The 27,488-nt window shown below is 34.0% G+C and overlaps 1 protein-coding gene across 1 annotated transcript in view; it reads left to right on the top strand.

Moving 5' to 3' along the window:
- LOC115880265 (protein expanded) overlaps positions 1–27,488 on the top strand; it is a 181,776-nt gene that overhangs the window by 139,638 nt on the left and 14,650 nt on the right. Inside the window, exon 3 of the mRNA XM_030897451.1 lies at positions 15,538–15,832. Within this exon, the coding sequence (XP_030753311.1) occupies positions 15,538–15,832 (295 nt within the window). The remainder of the gene's footprint in view (positions 1–15,537; positions 15,833–27,488) is intronic.

The following is a 27,488-nucleotide window of genomic DNA, read 5'->3' as shown; positions in this document are numbered from 1 at the left end:
CCCATAGCAACGCCATTCATGGCAGACATGATTTAACTTATCATTTATCTTTTTTGGGAAATCTTAAACACATTTGCTTTTTCGAATTTTGATCACCTTTTTCATGCTAATACTCCAACGTGCGGCGCCGGCGCCGCGCCGTCCCGGTTATAGTTCATGTTGATCGCATTAAAATAATATTGAAATCGTCGCTTTGTTATAATTTTTAAGTATTTTAGTTTTTTGCTGGTGCAGTTATTGAAACTATAAAATACTCAAGTACGAGGATTGTGTGATGTAACCCTGTTTCGGGTAGTAAAAAATAAGTTACAGAGTATCCAAACTAGGCGTTGTGTTGTGGTTATGACAACTTCAAATGTTAATAAAATTGCCGAAAAAATATTAACGCGTATAGGAGAGTGTAATTAGGATGTTTTTGGTTGCAATAACATTCAATAACTCAACTTTTTGACACCGATTTGATCAAAAGCAAAAATGGATTCAACACTTTTAGAATTATCAAATAAATTTTTTTTCGTCTACTCGCTATTTAAACCTGTGTATATGAATATATCAGTTGTTTACGATATTCTGTGATGGTGGCAGTACCGGCGGAGATTGCACCAAGCCTATAAGCTGTGCTATAAGTAAATTGGACGTTATGTGTACTAGTTCTTTTAGTGACAATAGCCTACCTATCTTTTAATTTTTATTTTTAAAAATAGAAATATTATTTACTATGCACGTGTGGAGAAATCATTATATACAGGGTGATTCCTGTAAGTCGGTCATGCTTTCGAGGAATGATAGGGGACGTCGAAATATTGATTTTGATATAGCACACGTTATATGGGTCGGAAATGCCTCTTACGCAAGATACAGGGTGTTAAAGTTTTTGAAAAATTAAAGATATTCTTTAATAGTTTTTTAACAGTCGAAGGTATCGTTATAAAATTTCATTATAGGAATCTACCTAACAGAGACACTTTAAATGTAAAAAGAAGAGGTTTTAGTTTCAACCAGTGGCGTAGATGTTTTTTCAAAAAAAAAATAGTACGCCACTGATAAAAATAAAAATTTCACAGTTTTTTTATTTACTCGGTTTATTACCAAGAAAAAATGTCTCTTGCAACTTTCTTCTATCTAACACCATTTTGTCACAATTTAAAAATAAATATGTTTTTAATGAGAACCTTAAATATGCGAATTATTTAACTATCTTAAAACTACGAATTTTATTATTAACAACAAAAGAAAATTCTAGTTTAAACTTATAATTTTTTAAAAATTTATGTAGAGCTAATAGTAAAAAGTACTAAAGTTACTAAAGCACTAAATCATTTGAACTTTATGTTGAATTCGACTTAAGACAAATAATTTTGATTTTAGAAATGACTTAAGTCTTAGGTCTTTTTAAAACTGACTTGTTGCAGCTCTGGTCTTTATAGGAATTGCGTACAAGAGACCAGAACAAATTTTTCCTCCTATTTATCGCATGTTACATATTACTTTATTTTACTACTGTGTTTATAAAAATTGAATCCGAGACCTTGATCTTTAAAATAATGAAATAAAAACTGATTTATATCAGCGATTACTCCCTAGTTTCAACTTTTCCATCTGAGATATGGCAAGAAAAATGCGCGCAAAGCGTTGACAAGTGCTCTTGTCCGTACTCGCACCATATCTAAGAATGGAATCTGCATATTTATTGATCTATTTAATTTAGCGGGAAACGTGTGACATACACGATCTGATATCAATTTGATTTTTATGTAATTTGAATGTTACAGCTTTATGGCGATTGAAGTTTTCACATGGTTTAAATATCTTTAGCTGATGGTAAAAAATGACACATTGAAAAAGGCATGGGCATTTGCCACTAAAAGGGAAATATAAACAATAAAAAGTTTTTTTTTTCTGAAATGCCACTGCTTAGGATCGAAATTTCGACGCCTAGATTTCATCCAGGAGCCATCAAGAAAGTTTTAAAAATTTCAGGGATTATTATATATTTATTTGGAAAAAAACGGATTCTTTTAAAAATCAATTTTATTTTTTCTTCTTCACGGAAAAAAATAATTTCTATATTCAAGAACAATCATACACTTAGACACTTTCTTTAAGGATAATATTCTTTCCATGAGTAAAACAAATATTTGGATCTATTTTACTTTTACACTTGCTTTTTAAATATAGTTATAGTCACTTTAAGTAATTTTGAATCTAAAAAAATGAATAAAATTACTTATATTTAAGAAAAACTTATATTACTATCGAGTGAATAAATCCTTTAGCAAAGAAGAAACTATTATTAAATAAAGTATAAATACTTTTATATAATAAGTATTCTTAACTTTTTTAAAACTTTTACTTGATCGGTGTATACTTTAAATAAGCATATTATTCTCGGCGCGAGAATAACACCTCATTTCCAAGAGTTACTATTCTTATATTTTGACCATCCCCAACAGCAACAACGCAACGTACATTCCTGATTCCTACCTTCATTAGGTTTCTGTTTCTCTCATGCCACACGAAACGCGCCGACTAGCCGGGTAGTTTATGAAGTTTTTTTGTTATCGTTTGTGTTTGTGATATGTGAAAATGGAGGACTTCTTCAGGCATGGGAGATGACGGATTTGGTCCCAAAATTTCAGGGTAAGTTTAGCAATAATCCTACATTATTTGATAACATTGGTTGGAGGTTAGGGGGACTCCATTTTAATATGCATTATTTCTTAGACACTGGTGGTAAATTAGGTATGTACGCGTTTGGAATGATTCAATTATGTTTTAACAATTTTTATTATCGTTTCTCGTTTTTACTTAGCGATGCCGCTGTTCAATATCTACCTATATTGGGAAATTAAACAGTTTTATTGTATTTTCTTATTACGAAAAGCATATAATTTGGTAGGAGATGTTTGGCTAATCTAATTTAGAAAGTATTAACCACATTCGGGGTTATTCTGGTGATATTTCAATATTCCATACCTATTGGAAATGGAAATTAAAATTTTTAGCATGTCCCAATTTTATTATATTCATTCATGTATGTTACTGGACAAACCCGATGTTAGGATAAACTAATTTTTCCTAGGCCAAATCAGGGTATCCAAAGAGACGCGGGTTTGAAAAACTATTATGCCGCTCTTAAAGACTTTAGATAAAGAAAAGATATTACCAAAACAAGAGGTTCTAACAAGATCGAACCCGAACCACCGAAAGCATAGGGAACACGTTACCAAATTTTGTGAAAACTATATAGTTTTTCGAACCCGCTTAATATTCGGCCTAGGAAAAACACTAGTTTATCCTAAAATCGGATTTGTTCGATTCCGAAATAATGCATATTAAAATGGAGTCCCCCTATCCTCCAACCAATGTCATCAAATAATGTAGGATTATTGCTAAATGAAAACCTTGAAATTTTGGGATCAAATCCGTCATCTCCCATGCCTGAAGAAGGTCCTCCATTTTCACATATTACAAGCACAAACGATAACAAAAAAACTTTATAAACTAATCATTAGACATTACGATATACTCGATTAGAAATTACTATATACTTAAAGTAGGACTAAAGGGATTTGAAATAATAAAAAGTAAAATTCAATAAAGATTAAATATACTTTTTTAGAGATAGATACTTTTTTAGATATTTTATATGCAAAACTTACTAATCTCTTTTTATTCTCTAGCAAACTCTTGTAACGATAGTAACTAATCTAGAAGTAAGAAGATGCTTTATTTCAGAATAAAGTAATTATTACATGTACAATGTACACAAAGAATTTCTATACTTAATGCAATAATTTGCAAAGTTACAAATAAGTATAAGTAGTACTCAAAACAGGATTTTATCTAGAATAGTCTGGAGTGCAGTTATAATCTTAATTTCAATACTAGGTAAATCTTAAATAAAAGATAAATTTTCTTAGCTTCTAAGTATAAGATTTTCTTGAAAAGAAGTATAGGTAACTAGATTTGCGGAATGGTGAAACTAGCATATCGTTGGTTCAAGATTAATAATCTTTAAGCCAGTTTAGCTTTTTTTCCGTGTTCTTACTTTTTAGAAAATCGCAACACTAATTGCACATTCTTATAGCTACTTTATTAGGGCTATCTGATAGTATTTTTAGATTTTCGAATTAGCTAAATAGTTTCTGAGATACATAGGTCAACTTAATTTTTTTTTTAAATATGGACCTGCATTTTTTATTTCAGGTTTTGAAGGATCTCGGTTTCCTGAGTACAATGATACGCCACACTTAATATTTTTTAGACATTTGAACACAATTTATTTAAACTAATTTCAAGTCCGGCTCTGTTTTTTTTAAATATTTAATCTATTCATCGTTAGAATATTGATAAGCTTTCAAACTTAACAATGACGTGGAGTAAAACATTGAATACGGAAAATCAAATGCAATAAAATAAAAAAAAATATACCTATAAAATAAATATTTGGAAATGGTAGAGCAGTACAATGGCCAGTACGAGGTTGCTGGACCTGTCGCTAGGGCGTTACTTGACATCATTTGTAAAAGTGAAATCAATACATTTCAACATTTACAATAAAGAGTACAAAATGCATTCGGAAGTATAAGAAGAAGATATGTTCAAAGACCTATAAATAAGGTAACCCTTTCGAACATGTAGAGCATTAGAAACTAGTTTGTAGAAGTTGATTTATTTATAATAACTACGATTAATATTATGCATATTATTATATCGCACAGTGGAATTTCAAATTCACAATAAAAAAAAGTTAAAAATAATATCTTTAAATTGCTGACCTGGATATTATTTACTTGAATCTTTTAATTTGCTCGATTTTCCTTATTCAATGTTAACTAGTAACGCTGATCAATATTGTTGCGATGAATATAATCAGATTAAATAATTTAAAAAAACGGAGACTTGAAATTATTTTAATTAATCATTAAATAGTTTTGTTATTGTTAAGGTACCCAAAACAAAAAAGTATAAAGTGTGGCATATCATTCAGGAGACCGAGTTCTTTCAAAACATGAAATAAAAAATATAGGTTGTGAAAATTAAGTTGGCCTCTGTACCTCACAAATTATCAGCTAATTTGAAAATCTAAAAATACTGTCAGATAGCCCTAATAAAGAGGCTAGAATGTGCAATTAGTTTTTTGATTTTTGTTTCTCTAAAAAGTATCGACAAGAAAAAATAAAATTGTTTTTCAAAAAAATCCGTTTTTTTTTCAAAAACACAGCAGTCTTTGAAATTTTTAAAACTTTTTTGGTGGTATCTTGGTGAAAATCCCAAGGAGGGAGGGACTTTGTCTCAATTTAACTATCTTTGTATCTATTCCGGTTTCCGAGATACTAATGCTCGTGCCCCGAATTTGTTGCACCCAGTATACTCAGTTTTTTTAATAACAAACTTGCCAAAACGTACATGAAACATTAGTTGTTATAATAATTAAAGCTGTATTATAGATAAATCCTAAATTACATATTAATGGAAATTTTATAAATATTATTCTGAAAAAATACTCGACCTTTATTAACGACGAAAATATGACCTGGTTTTTTAATAGTTTACACCTACATATATCAGAAAAATATACCCGCATTTCTATATCAGAGGATATAAAATTGGCGCCATATGGGTTCGTATATATTCAACATATCACCTCAGAGTGATAAACAGATATAAAAATGCATTTCAGCAAAAACGGTTTCTTAAGTATAACAATTGCAAATCTTATTGAAAAACTCACTCGATTAGTAGGTAAAATATAGGAGGTACCGCAAAAAGTTAAATATAAAAGTTTTAGGGTTTATAAATATCTATTAGCGAGTAATAAATTCAAGTATACAGAGTCGGTCATAAAGTCGTGCCACATCAAAGTTTTATTTTTTTAAATGGAACCCCCTGTATATTATAGCATATTTCGGTTCTTCCTTCAATTTTAAGCAAAAATCGAAATACACGCAATGTATCTCAAACCAACCGTTTCCGAGTTATTGAGTTTTGAAAATATCACTTAAACAATTTGATTTAATTAATTTCGATATGTTCAGTTTCATTTAACGATGTCATTCTGCCGAAACTGTGATACTTATACTATATACTAAATAATATTTGACGTTAGTTCTCAAGTTAGCATTTATAGATGTATAAAATGAGAGTATATCAAGTCTGGAAATTACAAAATTTTCGTTTAACAAAACTCACCTTCTTAACAGCACTTAAGGAACATAAAGGGCCATTAGTACCGCTTTCCGGGTTAAAATATTCTATTAAAGTTGCGATGATTTTTTTTACGGCTGTTAAGCTATCTTGTACACTTCGCACTAAAAGAGGTTTTAAAAAGAACACTGTTCGACTGAAGGTCTGCTAGTAAACATTTATAATCTTAAGGTATCACAACATTATTTAAACCAATAACGTAATACAAAACTGAAGTGTCTCAAGGAATGACAATGTCAGGAAATAAATAAATAAATGTGGTAACTTGACATTTTTTACAGCAGTGCTACCATCTGCATTTCCAGCGGGAAATTTAAATTCCAGTTAGTCAGGTATATCCATGGTTGGCAACAATGAATTTGAAAATCGCGCTCTCGATTACCTAACTAAAAATTTAATTGATATCTAATATATCATAAGTCAACACTTGACTAATCAATATACAGATAATAATTGTCACTCTGAGTTGAATACCGACATCGACCTGTCAACTAATTACTAAAATACATTCCATTTGGGTTAACTACTTCCGATAAAATGTCAAGGCTAAAGATGGCCGACTTAATGTGTAAAATTTCAAATTTATGTCTGAAAAACGAGCAGTAATGGCGACTGTTATTTTAATGGAATACGTAGAATAGGAAATATCTATTTGCATAATTGAGTCGAACGTATAACGCCAGTATATAATTATTTATTACAATATAATGGCGTTTAAAAAACATTTATGGTCGATATTCAGATTTAAGGTTTCCTAATATGGGCGTGTTCGAGATTATTAAAATGATATTAATCAAACTTTTGTGGGTGATTTAATAATTTTAATCGATCTAAGATTTATCGAGCCATAATTAATAACTATAATTGTGTACCGAAAATAGTTGCTTAATAAAATATTAAATTTTAAGACATTAAATCACATTTAATAATTTAATAAGCAATGTAAGTAAGCAAACGTAAATTGGAAGCTTGCAGGAATAGAAGTTTGTATATCTAAGAGATGTAGTTACTGAAGTTCATTTTAAACGAATCATCGTTTCAATAAGTCTAGATTTTTTTTGGAAAACTCTATAGGCTACTTAGGTTAGCTATCACATATTATCTCTCACTCGGAGGCCATTACGATACCAAACCTTCCTCTCATTCTTTCTTTGCGTTAAAGCACTTCCAGCTCTTTGCAAAGTTCCCGATGTTGACTTCTGCTGCTTCCTCTAGTCCCTCCAAAAAACCGTATCCATTTAAAGCGTAGTTTTTCTAGTGCTGGACAGTGGCACAGCAGGTACTCTATGGTCTTCCACTTTGCATTCTCTACAGTAGTCGTCGTTGGAAATCTTCCATCTCACGAGGTTTACCCCCGTGGGGCAGTTCTAACATTGGCAATATCCTCGAGTGACAATAGTTGCTCTGGTTTCACAGATTGGATTCCGACCATTAGCGTCCAAATCCTTCACGAGCCAGTCGATTGATTGCTTCTAGTGCAGCTTGTGCTTTGTTGTTCCTTGCTCCAGTTGTACCAACATCTGCTAATCGCTGTACTTTTGTGAGCCTTTTTCTATTAGTCTCTTTAAGTACCGCCTCCCAGCATACTAGTACTCCATGCTACTTAGCTACTACAGGATTTTTTGATAGTTATCATCTTTACTTTATTTGCTATAAAAAATCAAGGTGCAGATACCATTGTAAATTTTTCTACATTATATTTAATTATTATTAAAAGAGTAGATAGTGTCCAATGTAAATATAAGTTCTATTAAGTCCCTGTGATTTTATAATTACACAAGTTTACAAATTCGGGTCAACTTTTGGACCCAAACAGATGAGAACGATTCTTAACGTTATTTGATGCCCTGAACTTAGATCTTCAATCCGTTTGTCAAGATTAGCTCTAGTTTTCGGTGTGACCGAGTCGTACCCACTATGAGCCAGGACTCCAGGACAACAAAATGTGTCCACTGTACCACTTGTAAACCCACAGGACGTTTTACTGCCACCTCTTCACATTAAACTTGGCCTTATTAAGAACTTTGTCAAAGCGCTCAATCGCGAAGGACCGGCTTTCCAGTACTTAACCAAGTTGTTTCCAAAAATGTCATACGCAAAAATCAAAGAAGGAATATTTGTCGGACCTGATATTCGAAAACTAATGGCTGACGCAACGTTTACAAGTGTTGTTCACAACTTTCTCGGTAATCATAAATCACCGGATTACAAGCAAGTAATCGACAATTTGTTGCAAAATTACCACAAGATTGGAGCTCGAATGTCTTTCAAGATACATTTTCTGCATTCACATCTTGATTTTTTTCTACAAAACTTGGGCGACACGAGCGACGAGCAAGGAGAGCGGCTACACCAAGACATAGCGAATATCGAAAGGCGATACCAAGGATTTTGGGACGAAGGCATGATGAGCGATTACTGTTGGACCCTAATCCGTGAAACAGATCCCAAGCAGTATAAAAGACTCAGTTCAACCTCTGTTCATTTCTGATTTATATTGTTTAATTCAATAAATGACGGTTAACGGTCAAAAATAGTAAAATAGTGAATTTATTCAATATTTCGAAAACTAGAACCAATCTTAAAAAATGGACTGCTGATTTGAATTGAGCTCCAAAAATTATCTTAGAAATTGCTTTTAGTTGCTCAGGTTCAAAACCGTGTATACTTGTGTTATTTTTATTATTACAAACTTCTTTCAAGCTGTTGATGTTTTTACATTATTTTTATTGGCTTGGAGTTTCTTTTGAGTTATTAATCAGGCTACTTGATATAAAGTCCTTAGTTTTCAAGGGTTGGTGAAAGGCAATGAAAAAGCAAATAATCTAGCTAGGAAAGGAGCGAACACTCCACTCACTGAACCAGAACCGTTCTGCTTTCCAAGTGGTAACCAACTCAAGGCGGAACTCAAGAACTTGGAAGATTCCATCCGCAACCTGGAATGGAAATCTTGCAATGGTCTAAGACACTCGAAGAAGTTTCTGAGGGCTTATGATCAAGAAAAATCACAGATCTTCCTGGGTCTGAGTAAGAACAATCTTCGGATTGTCACGGGGTTTTAACTGGACACTGTCTCCTCAATGAACACCTCAGTAGATTGAAACTAAGAAGAAACGGCGAATGCAGATTCTGTGGGGAAGATGGGGAAACACCAGTACACCTCATCACTGAGTGCGCCGAGACGACAACCATTCGTGCCATGAATTTTGGTACGACTGATATTGGAGATGGAGAACTACCCTCTATAAAACCGTCCCAGATACTGGCTTTCGTCAAAGCTCTGGGACTGTATGATGAGTTATGATTCAAGAAAGGGGGACACAATGGATCTGTAAGGTCGAAGTGATTAACCCCCCTCCCACTCATTCTAAATTCTAAAAATTCTAAGGGTTGGTGAAAAACGATAATTTATTTTGCTTATTAGCTGTGTTATATTTTAATCATATAGGAAAATTTTATGTTAAAAATGACTAAGTATATCTTGATTCTGAAAATAAAGAAGAAATAAATTTGATAAACAATTCAGTCTCCGGATTTTCGAGGCTTTACTGTAAAAGCTAAATCTAGTAATTTAGTATCTGTAAATCGGATGTAAGTAAAAATGATAAGTTTGGCGTTTAAAAATATAATTAAATACATTTGTTATGAAATGTGACATATTTTAAGTGATTTATACTATGCTATTGTCATTATTAACTAAAAAAGAACTATTTCATAAACTTGATATTCAAATTTTTATCATCTTAAAGAATTATTATAGTTATTCTTTATACAAGACGATAAAATGGTATTTTATCGCCTTTTTCGACCGAAAAGATTTCGGGAGACGATAATGCAATTTTATCGTCGTGTATAAAATAATATTTTTTTTTCCATAGAGAGTTACGTTTTAAAATATATTCAGAAATTATTATTTCAAGGAATTCATTACGAGTAGAAAAAATATTGTGCTGGGTTGGCGTTGGTTTCTATGTAATTTGACAAATAAATAAAGCTGTCTCTTTAGTTGTCAGTTTTGAGTCAATATTTTTCAATTCTCTTTCGTGCCGATTGCTGATTGAATTGGAGTCAGAAATGGCTCAAAACGAAAAGTAAATTACCAACAGATATTCAGGCTGAGGCGACAAACGCCATATCCAGAGCACTTCCATTTAAATCCCGAATAACTTATGAAAAGGAATACAAAAATTTTCAAAAATGGAAGCAATTAAAAAACGTGCTAGAAGAAATAAAGTTTTTAACCTATCCTCTCTGTTAAAGTATCATTTAATCTACCCTTGCGGTTAAAGTACTATTTTATCCACTATTTTTGACAGATATAAATAACATTTAACAGTTGCTATGGAAAAAAGAAAAAAAACTATTTTTAAATAATATAAAATATTTAATCTCTAAATTAATTTCATATGCATGCATGCTAAATTTGTCAGATATTAACATTTTTGAGTAACTTGCAATATAATATAGTTATATATGCGTGCTTCTTCTAACATGACACATTTATAAACATAATAAATTTTTGTTGATATAAGGTTTAAAAAAACTGTGAATTTTATGTATATTCATGACATTCTGGGTTGTTTTGGATACAAAAATAGACACCGCATTATCATATCAGCCTTGAAATATCTAGTTTTTAAATGATTTTTTCGAGTATGTGAGAGAGATCGGATCTCATTCCAAGAATAGGCAATAAATAAGCCATGTTGGAATTCCTGTCGATGTGCATTCCTTTTTGGCGATACCAAAACCATTGGCGGTGCTCACCAATATTTATCTGCTAGGGTAATAATAATTCGCACCTCTGGAAGTTATTAGAATTTTACAGTTGCGTTAAAAATACAAGAACTGTCCTGAAATCAAAACTAAATTGGTTATTTAACTTAGATGGTCTTACTTTGCTACAAATTGGTGATCGTAAATCCTACAGTATGTTCAAAATTCTATGCAAAATTTACTAAAATATAAAAACTTCTTTGTTTTTTTTTAAATGGAACACTCTGTATATTATTTCTATATTAGATGAAGAATTAAAAAACGAACATTTTTTTGTATTTAGAATATTTCAAAATTGCTAACGGTTTCGCAGATAATCGCGGTTTTGTATTTCATATGGCATTTTCCGCAGTAAATTTTTATTAAAGCTACCCAATGATTTTCTCTGGTATTTTGACTGAATACAATTTTTGTTTCAAAAAAGTTCATTTTTTAACTTTATATCTATTAAAAGAATTATATACAGGGTGTTCCATTTAAAAAAAGACAGAAATATTATTTTCTATTTTAGAAAGTTTGGCGTAGAATTTTAAACACTCTGTATGATTTAAGATTACCATATTTATAGCAAAGTAAGTATGTATAGATCATCTGAAGTAAATATCTGATGTAGTTTTGATTTCAGCACACTTCTTGTATTTTTAATATTTTTTTTAAGAAAGGCTGAAAAATATATATTATTTATTTATTTATTAATAATTGAAGCTATCGAAATATTTTTACTCATATCTTAGGATTATGTAAAGTGATCTGAAAAGAAGCCAAAAATGCAATAATATACAATCCAATTTTTTGCGCCACCTTATAGAAGTTAAAATATTTTCCTGGTTTGCACTTAAACAAAACTGTCAAGTTTTTTATTCTAGGAGCTATAGATTTTTTTTTTTTTGAGGTGTAAAATCTCTCAAGGAGACTCAATCTCTCCTTAAACTGCCTGGAGGGACACTACCCACTAAGCGTCACCCTCTCCCTCCTGCCACGTCTACCTGGACCCGCTTGACGCATCTCCTCAAGTAGACGCCGGACTGTTCCTTTTTTTTTTCATTAACCCTGCTCTTCGCTGTATTTTGCCTCTAGTATATTTTGGGCCAGTTTTGAGATGGCTTCAAAGTTTTCTCTCCTTTCTGTTACCGATTTTAAGAAGGTATCTGCGGAGATGTTGCCACCAATCGTCATGCGTGCTTCACATCTTTCTTGTTCCCATCTTGGACAAGCAAACATTGTGTGTTCTGGAGTATCATTGGGTTCAGCACAGTATCGGCATTCCGCGACTTCCCTCTTTCCAATTTTACACAGGTAGCTCCCAAAATTTCCGTGGCCACTCAATATTTGAGTAAGATAGAAGTTTACCTCTCCATGCTTTCTTTTAATCCACATATTTATATTTGGGATGAGCTTATATGTCCATCTTCCTTTTTGTGATACTTCCCATTCTGCCTGCCACTGCTGCACTGTGCGGTTTCTCTCCATCTCTCTGCTTCCTGGTTTGTACTTCACCCTTGAGAAAGAGTCGTTCTCTTTCTCTTGAGAGAAGATGCAAGGGCACCAGACCCGATATCACTAAGGCTGCCTCAGTTGAAGTTGTCCGATACGCCGAGCAGACCCTCAAAGCCATGACTCTCTGTGCACTCTGTGTCTTTTTTTATTTACGTGCATATTGGTTGCTTCGTTCCACACAGGTGCTCCATACATAATAATATTCTGGCACGCATATGCTAACACTTTTCTCTTTGCTGGTGTTGGGCCCCGAACGTTTGGCAGTATTGCGGACAACGCTTTAGCAGTTCGTTGTGATTTCGGACACACCTCCTTGATGTGCAGGCCCATCGTGAGTGCACGGTCTATGTGGAATCCAAGATAGTTGACTTGCTTTACTGGATTTATTATCATATCCTTAAAATTAAACCTTATATGGTCAACTTTTCTCTTGCGGCTCAGTAAAATCGCCTCTGTTTTTTCCACAGCTATTTCGAGTCTGTGCTCACGCATCCATTTGGCTATGATCTTTAGTGTATCATCCACAGTCTGCATTAGGTCGAAGTCGTTTATTTTTTTGTTTCTTTTAGTTTTTTTTGTTATTATCACAGCAAGATCATCGGCGTAACAGATCAACTCTGTCCCACCTGGTACAGTAAGCTCCATGACACTGTCGTATAATATGTTCCACAGAGTTGGCCCCAGCACCGAGCCCTGTGGGACGCCACCGAATACCTCTCTTTCATCTTCTCTATTGAGAACTATCAAGATAGCTTCTTATTATGTTCACCTACAGGAGCTACAGATGCCCGATGCGATATTGTCGGACCCTATATGTTGTATTATAAGAATAAAGTATTATTGAAAATAATAAGTTATGTTCTTCTTCGATCTACCACAATGTTGAAACCTAATTAAGAATTCATAACATGGTGACGCTTAGGTATTCAACTTGATTTATAATCGAAACATACCGATAGAAGGTTGGTCTGTTGTTACCATAAAGATTCGCATGAAACCGATGAAATACAATATTGATCTAGACAAGAGATAAGATTTTGAATTTTAATAAGTAGATGTTATATAATTATACACGGTGAGTCAAGTGCAAATATTTTCAGGGCTTGTAGACCTCGATAAAAGAAAAAACATATTTTTTCTTTACCTTTTTTCAAATAAGTCCAAAATAACCGAGATATTTTACCTCGAAAATTTCCAAAAAACTTTATTTTTTGCTTAAATTTTGAGAACCACTGGATCTTTTCTGAAGAGGATTACTCACTCTAAGGCAAAGCGCGCACCAAGATGGTAAGTAAGTGGCGTGGCACGTGGTAATCGAGTGGCAAATGGATCTGCTAAAGCCTACGTAAAGAAATGCTACCGCGCTAATATGAGTGGAGTGGCGATGGAGCGGCCTTTTGTAAGTGGAGTGATGCCAGTTGGGTGTCACTAGTCTCCAGCAAATTTAATTTTCGACTGGCAAGCGGCTGGTGATCACATAAAGTTTGAATTGCAACTGCCTTTCCAATACGTAATTATATTATTTATATATTTTTACTGTTATTTGAAGTGTGAATTATATTTTTTATTATTCATAGTCACTGAGAAAATTTCACTATCTTCATTTAATAGAAAAGTTTAAACTTTTGGTTATTCAGGTTCAAATTCTTTTTTATAAAGTTATTAATAATACCAAACATTTTTATTTTTCTGACACGAAGGATGAATCCAATAACAATGTTTTTTCTTTAAAATTTTTTTTGTTCTCCTTATTTTGAGTGTTCATCCTCTGAGGCTGATGACATTTTCGATAATAATAAAATTACTGATGAGATGAAGCAGTGATACCAATGTCGCTTGCTACTGCAGTGCGCATTACTTCATTTTCATACCACTTTGCCACTATACCAGTGCCACGCCAGATAATCACCATTCCTATACCTCACGCCATTGCTTTACGTCGCCACCGCCATGCCACATCATTTCAGGGTTGCCACAAGGTTAGCTACATGCTACAAAATTGTGTACTTTGCTACATATTTGCTTCAATGATTGTACAGCTACACCACAATCGCCTGAGCTACACATTTTGAAAATTTACATATTTCGTATAAAAAATAGTAGCAGAACAGTAAATTAGCTAACAAAAGCTAATTTTTTTGCTTTTAAGTTATCTAAGTTAGTACATCAAAAGAGGTCGCAAGTGTACTTTAAATTTTGAACTGACAAATATCATTATCCGTCATTAGTGTTCAGGTGTTCAGTAAAATGTCAGAGTATGAACTGGGTCATGAGTCAAGAACCAATAGACAATAGACAAAAACGGTAAATAGACAGGATTGCTGATTCCCTTAAATAATACATAATACGTACTTTGGCCAAATTTCACTGCTCAATTATGTCAGTGTAGATCACAGTCTCATTTCCACTCATTTGCATGAATATTATTCAATTCTTATTTCAGTTCCTCCCATGTCAGCAAGGACTGCAGTTTCTATGGACAAATTTGGCCGATTAAACAGTCCTAAATAGTTTACAGTTTTTAAACAGAATTAACAGGTCTAGGAAATGAAATGGGAAATGAATATATTGACGTATACAAACGAGTGGAACTGAGACTCGTCATCATGCTTTAAAATTTGACGAACCTACGTCTTATTGGATAGTTTCCAGTTATTTGTCATGGATGGCTACACAATGCTACACATTTTTATGGTCAAGTTCTGTACATTCAAAAATTTTCTTGTGGCAACACCGCATCACTTCAGTGCGCGCCTGGTCTAAGACTCTAAGAAGAGGATTTTAGATAGAGCTCTGTAAAAAATATTTATGTATGATTTCACGACGATCACTACTTTCCTACTGGCAGATCAAAAATAAAGAAAGAAATCAGCAATGGTGTTGGGTCATTTGTACATCATTTGTACCGTATTTTCAAATTATAATTAGTATAAAAGAATTTTGACTTACAGAAATGTAAAATATTTTTTCAATATCTCCTATATATTCTCCTATATTCGATTATTTAGAAACTTGTTAATAGTGAAGTTTAAATCTTTTTTCTCTCCTTTCCAGATGGCGAGTACCTGTTCGCCGAACCCGATAGCAAGCTCTCCAAGTACGCGCCGAAGAGCTGGCGCTCGTCCCACAGCCATGGCCTGGACGCGAACGGCCGCCCCGCCCTCGCCTTCTACTTCCGCGTCCAGTTCTACGTGGACAGTCCGCTCCTGCTCCGGGACGAGACCACCCGCCACCACTACTACTTGCAGCTGCGGCTCAACGCGGCCTCGGGGGCGGCGGGCGACCACGCCGCTCACCTGGCGGGGCTGGCGCTGCAGGCCGATTTGGGGGACTTTAACGAAACTACTAGGTGAGTAGTAACCTCGATTATACAACTCTATGTATATTTTTCCTATATAGAAGGATGTGATTAATAACTGATAATCATTTAAGCGATTATCGCTTGGTGGCCATATTGTAATTGTCATTTTTTGAAAGATTAATTCAGAAGTCATTTCTTACAGTTCCACAAAATATCTCGTCAATTCTTATTACAAAATGGCAAAAGAGAGATTTGGTAAAATTGTGTTGCCTTAAGTCGACGATGCTATTAAAAATGTGAAGCTAAGAAATACCGAGCATTCAGACAAATACGTATGGAAGCAGTTTACTGAGTTTTGCCTTGCACGAACTTTCAAAATTGAGAAAACGACAACAGACGAGGATTTGTGCAACATTTTAAAACACTGGACATATAATATGCGAAAATCCGATGGAAGCGATTATAAAAAAGGTATGGTCAAGCTTTTATGGAACAAAACGGCCAAAATGCTCCAGGAACTATATTTTCAAAAGTATAATCGCCGCATCGATCCCATTCAATGACATTTTTCAAAGCGCCCCGCCCGGCGCGTTTTGCCCGAAACGCAAAACTTTGGAAAAGAGTTGCAGGCAGTACCTGGTACACGAAAGGAGAGTTCCACAGCTTTGACGAGACAGGAAATAGAAAAAACGGCCTTAAGTTTGGATGAAAATACCTCAGATGGGCTTCAACGGAAATTTTTCCGCATAGCTGCATCCGGACTAGCATGGAGAGGAAATGAAGCGGTTTTTTGCTGTTTGGAATATTTTAAGGAGGAAAAATATAATAACGGGGCTAGTACCGGTCGACTGGAATACAATCCGATTTTTGCTAAAACGGCGCAAGGAGGAGTAAGTCGAACATGCAAAAGTAAATGGCTTGGAAAAAATCTTGTGAATCCGGATTTATGTCCAGTACGATTATATTTTAAGCTAATGTCCAAAAGAGGAGCGAACATTAAAACTAATCGATTATTTTCGACGGTCAATCAGAAATGGAAACAGAATGATAATTCCCCATGGTTCAAGAATTGTCCAGCAGGTATTAACATTATAAGAAACTGGACAAAAATGGGAGCAATCAACATCGGCCTAGATAGCGGCCTAGGCTAACAGAGCTTCAACAGTAAGTTCTCTTAGCAGTTCAGGCGCTAATCTCCAGGAAGTCATCAAAATAACGGGCCATAGTTTTATAAATTCTGTTACTCCCTATCTCCAGCCCAGCGAGCAGCATCATATGAAGATTTTGTCGCAAATGAGAGCCGAAAATACACCGCCATCTACTTCTAATGCTGAAGACCAAATTCAAACACCTCCAACCTTCATCCAATGGTTCAAGTTTTCACTATAACAATTGTAGTTTTATTATTAATAATAATTATTATAATGAAAATGTTTACTTATTTTGTTGTATAATCTTTTGAATACAACTCGATGTTTCGGTATTACCTAATACTTTTGCCTGACACTCAATGCGATACCGGCAACACTACTACTCCGAGTCATAGTAGGAAACATCTTGTGGTATTACATTCGATAATTTTCTTAATCATTTCCTACTTATTTCACTGTCTTAGTTCTTCTTTACGTACTGTTACTCTCGTGACGGTTGGTGATAATTTTGACAATTTTCTCACGATTCTCGGTTTTCCTCATGGTCAGGTGGGTCCAACTGCTGTTTGAATCTAGACCTTTGAAGGATTCCCATTCCAGGGTACGGATGGAGTCCTCCAGATTTTTTTAAGTTAGTTTCCATTCAAAAGACCGAATACATGTCTGTAGGAAACGGCGATCATAGTGATTTGGATATTGGTATGGGCAAAACAATAAAACACTGCTCCAAATTTAAATATCTTGGAGATGGCAAAAGCAATGAGGATATATGTAATAAAATTGGACAGGAAAGAAGAATAATTAGGGAAATGAACTCTCTTCTTTTTAGCGATATAATATCAAGAAGACGAAACAGATGATGTACAGATGATGTTGGCCACCTTCAAAGAATGGATGATTTAAGAATACTCAAGAGAGTATGGGACTGGATCCCAGCAGAGAGAAGAAAACGAGGAAGACCAGCAAGAACAGGAAGCCATGCTTGAAAGACACCTTAGAAATGGCGACTGGTGGGACCGGAATTTATGGAAGTCGAAGAGCGGGAAACGACACTAGTCGTCCAAAATGGTTTAAATTTGGCATGTGTGTTTACCAAACGTAGATCTTTAAAAATTTTATTTACGCCTCCGCTATAAAATCAATAGAAAAGCCCGAGGGGTGTCTCACTCGGGTAAAAAATGTACACGTACTGCCAAAATATCCTTCCACTGCTAAGCGACTGCCAATGACTATGAAGAAGACTGCCTATGACTGCCATGTAATTATTATATGCGACTGCCATAAGACTGCCAATGACTGCCAGCGACTGCCAAGAAAATGTACAGGTAATTCCAATAGTGAGACACCCCTCGGAAAAGCCAATATTTGAACAGTTCAAAATTTCCATGGAATTTCCTATGTTTGCAACGACGATGCACCACGCTGTATATATCCACTTGGGAAGCACAACGGTTCTGGTTCAGTTAGTGGAATGTTCGCTCGTTTTCTAGCTAGATCGTTTGCTTTTGTTTTACCTTCTATCCCTTGGTGGACTAGCTCCCAGAGTAGCAGAACTTTATTTTCTTTGTCTAAAGCCGGCATCCCACGACGCAGGACTTGGCGAGTTTGGCGCGCGATTTGGCGAGCCACGCGTCGTGGAAATGAGAGCGCTCGTCGATGCGGTTTTCCGGTCAGTTGTCGGTAAATGTGGCACAAGTCAAATGATGAACAAGCATCGCAGGCTTGACTTGTCTGAACTTGTTGAATCATTTACTACCATTCCCACGTAGGCTTATATTAAACAAAAATGTTTTGCAGTCTCAGTAACGTTCTTCATATCGTCGCAGAATAATCGTTGAGATAGGTCATTTATTTATTTTTTGAAGAATGGAGTGGTCAAATGAACTGGTTATAGAATTTTTGGAACTTTACGAAGGAGAACATGCAATTTGAAATCCAAAGAACCCAAACCACAAAAATAATATCTATTTCGACTTTTATAGAAAGATGCCATCCACCATCGTCTTTTTCTTTGTTTTTATTTAAATTTTGTTCAACACTCATTAACATAAAACTTGCTGTACAGGCAGCAATACGCTGTTTTTGTTGCAATCTCATTATTTGTTCTTCCCTTCACGATGTTGACTACACACTGTCACAAACAAATATACACTCCACTGTTTTCACTACTATGCAACTTGACAAGTCCAGTCGACCGTCGCGCGCAAATTTGCACTCGCCACGCGCCGCGCCGTGGGAAACAATCACGCTCGCTGACTCGCCACTTGGCGAACTGACTTGCCAAGTCCCGCGTCGTGGGATGCCGGCTTAATTTGTTCAGCTTCTTTGACCAACTTCGAATTAATGGTTACTGAGTTGATCGCTTTTAATTCTGCTTGGCTATCGGATAATAGCTATCTTATATATTCCTTGTTTCCGTTAGTTCCTAGTTCCTATCTAAGTGAGTAACACCAATACAGAGGGAAACTCTTTCTTATGCATTACTTACTGATTTGAAAATACTACTGCTAAAGGGGTTTCTCTTGATTCTTCTTTACGTGCCGCCACTCTTTTTATGAGTTCTTCAAAAGTGAGGTTAGTCCATTTCCTGGTGTTTTCCAACGAAGAAGCTTATTTCTTACCCAGACCTTTTTTTTCTTCGATCTTTCCCTTCACTATTAAGTGCAGCATGTGGTATTTTTATCTCGGACTTATATACAGGGTGGCCCATTAGTGCGAGAAAGTCCAACATCGTCGTTGTTGTCGAAGATATGAAAAAAAGTTTTATATCAATGTTGCATAGTTTATAAAGGGGCATATTGTAGAAATATTTTGGTGTATACATTGTGCCACAATCATTTAATAAAAAAAATTGCCTACAAACTAAAGTAGCCATATAGAGGCTACTATGTTTGTTTTTTTTTGGTTTAATAGCATTGTAACTGCCGCTATAAGCGTGTTTATAAGTATAAACGGTGTAAATGGTAAACCAAAAAGACAAGTATTCTACCCAATTAAGAAAAGTAATTCTAACAAAACTAATCCCTGTATCTAATTATCGATCTAGCCGCAGCCTATCCATACTGATATGAAGCTCAGCCATGAAACATAAGGCAAATTATACTGAAGCGAGTTTCTGAAGGAATAAAAATCAGTTGGGTCGATATAAAAGGATCGGCGATTATGTCAACTATATAGATAATGGATTAAGATTGTTATCGGTGCATTCCAGTTAGAGCGAGGCCTAGTTTTAAAGCACCCGAGCTTAAGAGACGCAATAAAAACATGCGGACGATAATCTCAAAGTAGAAAAGATATATATGGAAGGGCAATGAGGCAGAAAAGGAATCGATGGTAGTTATAATAATTTTAAATACATAAAAATTAATTTCTACGGAGATAACATAAAGGTTAATATCCCACACACTAAAAAAAGTAATTGGAATTAATTCCTTTATTCATATTAGTATTTTAATAAATATTCTGTACAAGCCAATCAAATTAGAGGGTTCACTTGGAAAAAAGTGTTGGAAAGCTAGTTGACATGAAAGATAAGGGACCTCAGGAGGATCAAAAGATGGTAAAATTCTTGGACTTTTTTCAGATTTTTGCGTATAGCCAGAACATTGCGTTCTTGTCAATATTTCATTATTACAAAAATTGAAGACCATTAAATTCTGCATATAATGAGTATCAATTCGTTCAATTCGGTAGTATGGTGGAAATCGAAAGATAAAGAATGGTAATATTTACCTATTTTGCTGATAAACGCACTAAAGTGATATTCAAACATTCCTCACACGGAAACGATCATTCTAAATTATGAACCACACAATAAAAGTCACAGAGCATCAAATTAGCATTTTATATCAAGTAATACATGCCGAGAAAATAAAAATTTTCGCGTTCCGTCATCAAACAATTCTGCGTAGAATGAGTATCAATTCGTTCAATTCGGTTCAGTAGTATAGCTTATAGTAGTAAGTAACATAACAGATGCTTAAAAATAGTTATTTTTACCAGTTTTTTATCCAACGACCGTAATAAGATACGTCTAATTAGTATGCTCCATAAAAAGCTAGATGAAGAAGGATTTATTGTAAAAGTAGCAGAGGAAGATGCTGATAGACTCATTGTTACCACTGCAATTGACTTATCCATTGTTATCCATCAGTAATAATTGTTGGAGAGAACACAGATCTGTTGGTTCTACTCACAGAATTAGCACCTACCACCTGGGAAGGGTGCGAAGGAAAATAATTTGTACTCTCCCATACACTTGAAATACTCGGAGAGTTTAAAATCAAAAATTCTGTTCATGCATGCTTTCAGTGGATGATTGTCATTCGACGTCATTGTATCAGCAAGGGAAAATTAATTTTATCAGAACTTTCGACAGGAACATAAACTTACAAGATGCTGCGTTCATCTTCAAAAATAATAAAGCTTGTTGTGCTGATGAGATAGATGCTGCTGGTATAAAATACCTTGTAGCCATTTATGGTAAATGCGAGTTGCTTTTTACTTGTAAAACAAATTTGGCGGACACAAAATGAAGCAAATTTGTTTTACAATAAAAAATTATTGACAAGCTAGTTTCCGTGTGGATTAGACCCAGTCCTACTTATCCAGTCCTCCCCGTGGTGTATTAACTTTCTAGTCCACCTTCCCTTGTTGGATGCGTCCCACCCCTCTTGCCATTTTTGATAGGTACCTCGTGTTGTTGTTTTTTAACCTCATCGTTAATCTCTGCTTTGACATATAACTCGCTTTTCCTCAGCTGCTAAATGCAGCAGGATCAGCCCAGCTATAATCAACACAGTATCTGTTGACATCGTACCATACGCTGAACAGATCTTTAGGGCCATTTTTCTCGGTGTGAAAAGCAATATATTTTTCATCCATTGGAATTTTAGTGTCTCGACTCATACAGGAGCGCCGGCGCCGGTATAGAATTATATTTTGCATTGATACCGTAAGAACTTTTCTTTTTTTTGAGGACGGTCCTTTTAGGTTCGGAAGTAGTCCACATATAGCTTTGACAGTTCTGTTTGCGTTTCCGCAAGCATCTTTTACATGTTGACTGTAAGTTAGCCCTCTATCTAGTGTTATTCCGAGGTATTTTACTGTATTAGTTGGTTTAATGTACCACCCACCGACTTTAAATTGTATACCACCTATCTTTGTCTTTCGGCTGAGAACAATAGCAGTTGTTTTCTCCGGCGCAACTTCCAACTGGTTTTGATTCATCCACAAGTATATATAGTGTAAAGCCTCTTCGGTTTTGCGTATCATTCCTTCGGAGGTTTCAGCTGTGGTTAATACACCCAGATCATCTGCGTAGCAGATTACTTTTACTCCTTGAGGTACGCTTATTCCCATTACGTCATCGTAAAGGATGTTCCAAAGGGTAGGACCCAAAACCGATCCCTGGGGTACGCCTTCCCCAACCTCTTCTTGGTGGTCTTTATCCAAGTTTACAGTACGCTGTGTAAAATATGATGTTATAATATTTATAAGATATGGGCTGATGTTTCTTCTTGCTCTGCTTCTTGAAACTTCAAAAATTCCACTACATTTTCAATTTTTTTTCGGGTTTAACCGTTTTATAACGAGCAAAATATGTTATCAAAATGCATTTTTTCTGAAAAAGTTCATAATAAAAAAAAATATTTTCTTTTTGTAAAATCAATACTGTATATGTTACAAGTAGTAAACCAACAGGTTAAACAAAAACCGGTAAGGTATTCGAGAGTGCAGCGAAAAGGGAAACAAACTCACATTTTATGGGTCCCAAGCTACACTAATATACTTGGCAACACAATGGCAGATGAAGCTGCTCAGCAAGCTGCTAGAAAAGATACTATTGATTTTCCCTATATTATTAAGTATGATTTTAAAGTACCAATGCATAAAAGCACAGAAAGGGAATGGCAGGTTGAGTGGGCAGATAAACATTCAAAGCTTCGCACAATAAAACAGGATCCGTCAACCCCATTCTTACGTCTTGCACTAGGACGATTATTGGGCATAAGTCTTCGTATTGGGCATACTGCGGTGACTCACGCATATCTGCTTAAAATAGAAATACCTTCAATATGCATAGTCCGTGATGTTGAGTTGATAGTAACTCACATTATATGTGAATGTCCTCAATATATGGTAGAAAGAAATAGATTCAGTATTAAATGCATTTCTCACATCTGCTAGTATCAGCGCGTGCCATTTTTCGGGTTTCTCCTTGACGGTCTTTGTTGCAAGATCAACTGCATTTATTGTTGTGACTTTTTTTATGATTCCAAACTGGTTATGGTTAAATCCACCTTTATTTTGTACTTCTTCCATTAATCTATTCTTTATTAAATTTTCATATACTTTGGCGTTTGCGTTAATCAGGCAGATTGGACGGTATTTTGTTTCGATTGAATACATGAAGGTGTTGTTAGATTTTATCTAGCTTTGTAATAGACGCATCTTAAACCAACAACAGTCAAGTTTACGGTCGAAAAAAGTTCGAAAAGCGATTCGAAACGCTCGTTTCTCAAACCGCAGTTCTAATTGGCCAGACGAAATTTAACGACCGCGCTAGACTGGGCAATTAAGTGCAAAAATGCACCGTAAAATTGCGATCAATTAGTGGAAAAGTATTAATGGGAGCGCTGTTTAACACTAAATTATATGTTAATCAGGACGAAAACAGTTTATAGGTTTCTACTTTTTTATTGGACAACATAAAAAAATCACCAGCGAATGAATTTTGAGATTGATTCAAAAATAGCGAAAAAACTTCAAAAAATGTATTAATTTTCGTTAATTAGATTTTAATATTAGTAATGTCACTAGCTAATCACTCGTTTGACATATACAGGGTGGCGCACCTCATTTACGCGCCTCTGTTTATTATACGAAAACGGAAAGATGTAGAAACAAAATTTTATATGGGTATATGTGGGAGGGCAATGTTTATAATTCAAAATTATTTTGAAATGTACAGGGTGTGTGAGAACTAAGATCCATACCAAAGTTATATTTTTTCTTATAGAACACCCAGTATTTTATTTCATTTTTGAATTCTTGGACATAAAATAAGGCAATTATTATAAGGGTTTAATATGTTAAAAAGCTTCGGTTTTTGAGATATTTAAAGATATTTAAATATGCATGCTATAATAAAAAAGTTTGTCAACACCTTGCACATTAATTTTCAGAATTAATTCTTGTGCTGACTTTCAAGCCAGAGAAATAAACTTTACTAAAAAATTGTATTGCTTTCTTAAATGTATACAGGGGTATCAAAAATTGCTGATCTATTTTAAATATTTATTTTACATAAAAACTTCGTTATTTCATATGCAACACTATGTATTTTTTAAATAATTCGAAGCAGATTTAAATGGTCTTTCAAACTATATTAGGGTTTCCTATCTAGCCTAGATTTTGAATAAAAAGCGATAATAAAATTGTAATCAAGATGGCTGGTGTCGCCATGGCAATTTTCTAGTGATAAGTAGCCTTGTATATATATTTTTAAAGTAGATCAACCTAAGAAGTTTATGGACTAAGACTACTAGATGGCAGGACCGGTTTCCCTACAGAAATATTTTTTTTGTTACTCTGAATTTTGAAGCTACCAATAAAAACAGAGAAAATAAAAATCGATAATTTTCGGACTGTGCCAATTGGTTACTAATCGACCAGATACATTTTCTCTATTAGATATGCTATAAAAGCTGGCAATTATACAATTCGACCATTGTAAATACCCGACAAATTCTTGAACGCCGACGAGGCCGATGTTTCTCACTGATAAGAAATAAAAATGTTTGTTTAGATAATTTTAGAGGTATTTTTTCTTTCTGAATGCACATTTTAAAGTATTTTATAGTATTCTTTGTCCCCTTGACCTATTATCCTGCTCGCACGTATGGAAGTTCTGTTTCTTCTAGTTTTAGAAAATGTTCTTATTTCTTTTTTCTTTGCAGTTGTAGTGTAAAATTAAATATGCATTTCAGCGATATAGGTATATATGTTTTTATCGAAAAATTACAGTTAGATACAGAGTTATAGTTATAGCTAATTCTTTTCTTTCTTGGCTAATTTCACTTAGTTGGCATTAGTATTCTTACTCTGTTATGATTTATAACATAAAAACACAGAATATATTATTAAACGGTTCTTTACGATTTACATTACGCAAACTAAAACTTCATAATATCACTACCCCATTCACTTAAGTTATTTTAGAAAATGTTCTCCCGTACCGCCTCTTCGAGGGGGCCCATGCAATTTGTCCACCATCCACCTCTTCCGATCCCTGAGTTTGCATAATTGTGATATAAATAATTTTTAACATTTCTTTCATTATGGGGGGGATAATGAAAGTCATATTGGAACCACCCTACTGCGCGACTATCTAAATTTAACTTTTCTAACATGTCTTGAAAACCGTTCTCTTAAAATCGTAAATAACGTTCACGACGTTAGGAGGACGCAATCTCATTAAGGATGTGATTATCTACAACTTTTATCTGAAAACTTTTTGATTAAAATAAACTATAATGGAATTAGGGACAATTTTTAAAATAGCCAAAGTTTTTTTTTCGAAATATCTAATAATCCATGAACTTTTTCAAAAATCTGAAAGGCGCATATTTATGACCTCACAAAACTGCAATTCTTTCCCCATTTAACCGACTCTCTATCTGCAGTAGTTTTCGAGAAACCTATAGAGAACGTCGTAGAAAACACCCTGTGTATTGAAAATACTGAAGACCATAATATAAACAGAATAAAAAATAAATTTTGCATTATCTAATTAATTTATTTTCCTGATACATTTTTTTAATGAAAATGTACCTACTTGAATTATTTCAGTTAGATGTATTCTGCTTTTAGAAAGTTTTATGGTTTAACGGGATTTGTGTATGAGTTAAAATAATGAAATTTTTAGTTTTTATAATTCTGCACACATACAAAGTTAAAGCAAACTTGATTTTAAAACTATGGCCATATTTTACATTAATAAAGATTTAATTGGTGTAATAAAGATTTAGATGGTGTATTAAGTACAATATATTTATTTTAATGTCAAATAATATTGAAGCAAGTTGCAATTTTTTGAACATTTAATCAAGAATGTAAAAAGTTTTATGTTTTCAAAAAAAAAATATCGTAAATTCGTTAAACAATCAATTTAGAATAAAATAATCTATGAATGAAATGATTCTTTAATAAACCTGCATTAAATCAAATTAAAATAGGTATGTAACTTTTTTTGAATATTAATTATCAGTAATTAACATTATCATAAATTATAAATAATGTACCAACATATCGAAATAATAATTTCTTTGTTAATACGGTTTAGAATTCTTAAAATAACAGGCAAAAATAATCCACAATTTACAATAAAATAAAAGTTTCGTTTAAATTTCTTAATCAGCTGATCACTATTAAAGTTCGCAGAAACCTGGGGCTATATTATTACATTACTCTGAGGAAAATAACGAAAATAATCGATATTTTTGACTCCGCCCCGAAAGGTTCACGATTTGTCCTCCAGTTGGCAGCACATTTTGTCTAGTCGGTTGGGCAACTTTAAGAATATATAAACAAGGTTAGTAGCTATTTTCAAAATCGACATTAGTTTATGGACTTATTATTATTTTATCAAGAAAAATGAAGCAGTATCTGTTGGCGGAAGGAATGGATATGTTACTAGTGATTTTATTTTTGTGAGGACTATTTATTTTGCTTATTGGCCTGAAGGGTTTTTGCTCAAAGATATCCAGATAGGATTTTTTTGACAAGCGTTCCTTTAAAAAGCTAGTTTTCCTACTTCGCAGAGCTGATAGTGTGGTATATGAAAAACCTATGAGGCAGGAACATGTCGTTGAAAGTGAAGAAAATAAATTTGACTTAATTGGTTCTTTTATAGAAAATCCAATATTTATATCTTCAAGTCATCGTAATATAAACCAAAGAATTAGTTCTTTATTTTTCTTGATAAAATAATAAATACTTACTTATTAAACTATTGTAGGTAAATTAAATAAAAGTAAACTGTTATAAATTTAAAGTAAAGTCCATAAACTAATGTCGATTTTGAAAATAGCTACTATCTGTCACTAGCAAATTGCTATGGCGACACCAGCCATCTTGATTGCCATTTTATTGAAAAATCGCTTTTTTTACAAAATCTGAGCCAGATAGATATAGAATTAACTCTGAAAAGTAATTATATAATAATGCATATTTAAATATCTCTAAATATCTCAAAAACCAGAGCTTGTAAACATATTTGACCCTTATAATAAATGTCTTATCTTGTGTCGACGGATCCAAATATGAAATAAAATACCGGGTGTTCCATAAGAAAAAATATAACTTTGGTGTGGATCTGAGTTCTGACATACCCTGTACATTTCAAAATAATTTTAAATTATGCACATTGCTTTCCCACATATACCCGTAAAATATTTTGTTTCTACATCTTTCCGTTTACGTATAATCAACCGAGGCGAATGAGGTGGGCCACCCTGTATACATGGCTAATTTTTCTATTTCATATTTCC

Source organism: Sitophilus oryzae, unplaced genomic scaffold (genome assembly GCF_002938485.1).
Source record: "Sitophilus oryzae breed Bouriz unplaced genomic scaffold, Soryzae_2.0 scaffold_1620_pilon_pilon, whole genome shotgun sequence".
NCBI lineage: Eukaryota > Metazoa > Arthropoda > Insecta > Coleoptera > Curculionidae > Sitophilus > Sitophilus oryzae.
The sequence above is the reverse complement of the archived record's forward strand: the minus strand, read 5'-3'. Positions and strand labels throughout refer to the sequence as shown.